Source organism: Sinocyclocheilus grahami, unplaced genomic scaffold (assembly GCF_001515645.1).
Source record: "Sinocyclocheilus grahami isolate Dianchi unplaced genomic scaffold, SAMN03320097.WGS_v1.1 scaffold224.1, whole genome shotgun sequence".
NCBI classification, from domain to species: domain Eukaryota; kingdom Metazoa; phylum Chordata; class Actinopteri; order Cypriniformes; family Cyprinidae; genus Sinocyclocheilus; species Sinocyclocheilus grahami.
The window spans coordinates 496,808-500,710 of NW_015505403.1; the positions used below are offsets into that span (position 1 = coordinate 496,808).

General features: G+C 36.4%; 1 protein-coding gene across 1 annotated transcript in view; it reads left to right on the forward strand.

Annotated features, from left to right (window-relative positions):
• LOC107596895 (granzyme B-like) overlaps nt 1-3,791 on the forward strand; it is a 4,262-nt gene extending 471 nt beyond the window's left edge. Inside the window, exons 2-6 of the mRNA XM_016287752.1 lie at nt 19-169; nt 581-713; nt 1,348-1,599; nt 1,683-1,837; nt 3,485-3,791. Of these exons, the coding sequence (XP_016143238.1) occupies nt 19-169; nt 581-713; nt 1,348-1,599; nt 1,683-1,837; nt 3,485-3,791 (998 nt within the window). The remainder of the gene's footprint in view (nt 1-18; nt 170-580; nt 714-1,347; nt 1,600-1,682; nt 1,838-3,484) is intronic.
• Nucleotides 3,792-3,903: the final 112 nt, after the last annotated feature.

Here is a 3,903-nt window from a genome sequence, read left to right on the forward strand (position 1 = left end):
AATTTTTCTCTCTCTTAGCATCTGTGCAAGTGGGTATAGTGAACGGCACAGAAGCCAAACCTCATTCAAGACCCTACATGGTTTCGATTCAAAGAAATAAAAAACACATATGTGGTGGCTTCCTTGTGTCTGAACAGTTTGTCATGACAGCTGCGCACTGCTTCCAAAAGTAAGTTTTTTTTTTTGGTCAGTTACAATTTCACTGAGAGTCCCATACTGCTGCAAAAAGTCCTCACTTGGTGTGACTTCTTTGGAAATGATATAATAGTATAATAGTACCCAACCAAATGGGTCCACGACTCCTACAGTCTCAAAAATAAAGATTCTTAATTGGCATTGATGGGTGTATGAAGAACCTTTATCATCCATGGAACATTTCCATTGCACAAAAGGGTTCTTCAGATTATTAAAATGGTCTTCACACTATGAAAAATGGCTCTTTTAAGAAGTGTTAACTGAAAGGTTCTTTGGGGAACTAAAAATGGCTCTTCAGGGGCATCACTTTTGGAATGTAGTGTAGGAAGGCCAATATTGTTTTTACTTAAAGCAAAGTTTGTTTTCTTCTTCTTCATCTTCACAGTGGAGAGAAGCTGGCAGTTGTGGTTGGAGCTCATGATTACACTCATGGCTCTGGTCGCATGGATGTGAAATTTTACCACATCCACCCTGGGTATGAGCCTAAAAGTCTGCTAAATGACATCATGCTACTTCAGGTAAATGACTCAGCTAGGTTTTGCAGAGAAAACTGCAATAAAGCAATGGTGTTTTAATTCTACGCTAAACAAAATTGAGGAAAAGAAAAGTGAATGTCCTACACTCCCTTAGGCCTTGTTCACATTGCACACAAATCTGATTTGGTTTCAAATCTGATATTAAGGACTGACTAGTGAGTTCATTTTTCAAATCATTAAATACTTTAATTCATACATTGTTTCCCATACTAACAAAGTGATAAAAAGCTACCAGAAACCTGATTGTTCAGACTGAGACACACTGTCAGTGTGAATTTGAATTGGATTTCACACCACATTTGGATGTGACTTGGATTGGGATTGGGAGATATGCGACAAAATAAGATTTTTGTATCAACAAAGCCTTAGAGATCTGATGCTATATGCTGTAAACCGAACAATATTTACAATATTTCATGACTATTAATAATTTTGTACTGTTTTCACGTTTCAATTGTTTTAAAGCATATATGTAACAATTGTAAAAAATAGTAACATACCTAGTAATCCAATTATCCTTATAAGTAAACAAAATGTAAATGCAAAAAAGTTGGTCATCCAATTTGTATACATTTTTGAAAATGATCCGCATTAATGGTTTAATTACTTGCTGTAGCTATATGGAAAAGTCAAAAAGAGCAAGAACGTCAACTGGATCTCCATACCAAAGAAAGATAAGGACATCAAGGCCAAGGTCAAATGCAGTGTTGCAGGATGGGGGAAGAAAAACAACAGTGATACACCAAGTGCTAAGCTTATGGAGGTGGACGTCACTATCATTGACCAAAAAAAATGTCAGAAGTACTGGGAAAAATATTACTCCACCTCACGTATGGTGTGTGCAGGTGGTCGTGGAGGATTTTGCCAGGTACAAATCATATTCTGGACAAATCATAAATAGTGTGACAGTTCAATTTTATTCACACCCTGCACTTTAATGACTTTTCTCAGGGGGATTCTGGAGGACCTTTGGTGTGCAATAATGTCGCAGTCGGTGTCGTTTCATTCTATGAGAAAAACAACTGTGACTCACCTAATCGACCGAATGTCTACACCAAGATTTCCAAATTTCTAAAATGGATAAATGCTATTCTTGAAGGTGTGAAGTAAGAACCTGATCAATAAACTTCAACAATGCGGTCTGCTCATGTGTGTGAATGTTTCGAGCTCATTTCATAGTGAATTAACTGAATAAATCTTGATTGATGTGACAAGCTCCAAAAGCTTTTCTGTGGAAAGATGGTGTTAACCGTTCTCAGCAGGCCTGGTTTCCTGTGGGGGCTGAGCTCATTGCATGTGGTCAGACACCCTGTGAGAAAATCTAGTTTGCAGACACATCTTAAAAATAAATTTTGATGCAAAGTCGTGAGACTCACCATAGATTTAAAAATGAAGCAAGTTGTGAGTTAACAATCCTAAGAGAATATGCATAAAATATGAAGTCTGTAAAAACTAATTGAAAAAAAAACAAAAAAAAACTTTTCCCAAAACATTGTTCTCATATGCTATTGGCCTGGCAGCTCTGCCCAAACTAACACCATTGATTGACTATGATTATGACTTATGACTATGACATATGACATATGACATCTGACTATGACTGACTGTTGCTACGCTAGGCTGGTCTGGGTTTTCAAGCAAGTGAGCAATGTTTTTTACAAAAAGAACCACAGTGTTTGTACCTATCAGGAAAATCCACCTAAAAATGTACCATTCATAGAGTTTAATGGAAAATTCACCCAAAAATAAATGTCATCATTGACCCTTATGACTTTATTTTTCTGTGGAAATTGTCTATACGATGGACACTGTCAGTGGGGTCCAGTGTTGATTTTGGACGGCATTGACTTTCATTGTATGGAAAAACAGTTTTCAATAGATCTTATTTTGTGTTCCACAGAAGAAATAAATACAGGTTTAGAATGGCATGAGTGTGAGTAAATTATGACAATTTTCATTTTTGGGTGAATTATGAGGAATCTTTGTTTTAACCTAATTTTCAGACGTTACATTTAATTAACAGAAGAAACATCCAGGAAATGCTGTGGTTTGCTGTGTAAAGGGAGGCTTGCCCTTTTACATTGAGTAGTTTAAAAGTCAGTGACACATTTTCAATGTTCCACAAGCACAATGACTGGCTTCACTGCGACAGCTGTGACCACACTGCACATCACAGGTTGCTTCTTTCATTAGTAATTCTTAACCTTTATACATTGCATAGTCATTTCTGTCTTTTTCTCAATAGTTATGGTTGGAGATGACAATCAATGGGAAAAAAAGCTTCAAAAAAGTCCTTGCAAAACATGGTCTCAGTGCAGAACAATAAAAAACATGAATGTGGAGGATTTCTGATATATCCTCAATATGTGCTCACAGCTGCACACTGTGCACGGTAAGTTGTTCATTTTTGAAGCCATATTCATCACTAAATTAAATATCTAATCTAATTGGAATGAGTAAACTATGATTGGTGATTGAACAATTCATGAAAATGTGAATTTGACTCCCTCCACTTTATTACATACCAATGAAGAGATAACTGTCGTTCTTGGCGATCATAATATTTCTCCACAGAAAAATCTATAAAGATTGAATGTGGTTCGCAAATTTATACCAAAAACATTAAAAAACTTTAAGATGGGTAATGGCATCATGCTTCTAAAGGTAAAGAAACACCGGTTGGGTTATGATGAAATTTTCACAAGACGACGTGCACATTTAATAACTAAGTATTTGCAATATCAGATTTCCAGGAAAGCAGTTTTGGGAGGAAAGATGGTGAAAATCCCACATCAACATTACAGTGTTAAAAACAATACCCAGAGCTCGGTTGCTGGATGGGGTTCCACTAAAAAGCATAAAGAAGTTAATGACCTTTTGGCCTTGAACGTATCAACTGTTGACATTCGCGACTGCAAAGAAGCATGGAAGAAATACAAAGAAAGCATCACACAACTTCCACCAAACATCATCCGTGCTGGAGGATATAAACAGAACGGAGGAGTGTGCTCGGTAAGAAATATACAAGAGAGACTGGGGCAAGTTGTCACAATGTCTTAAGTGTATAAACTATAAGGTTTTGAGACGATTAGGAAAGATAAAAAGTGTGACAACTAGCCACAGCCTCATCTTCATATAAACACAAATGTATTGTAGTTTTTTTTTTTTTTTT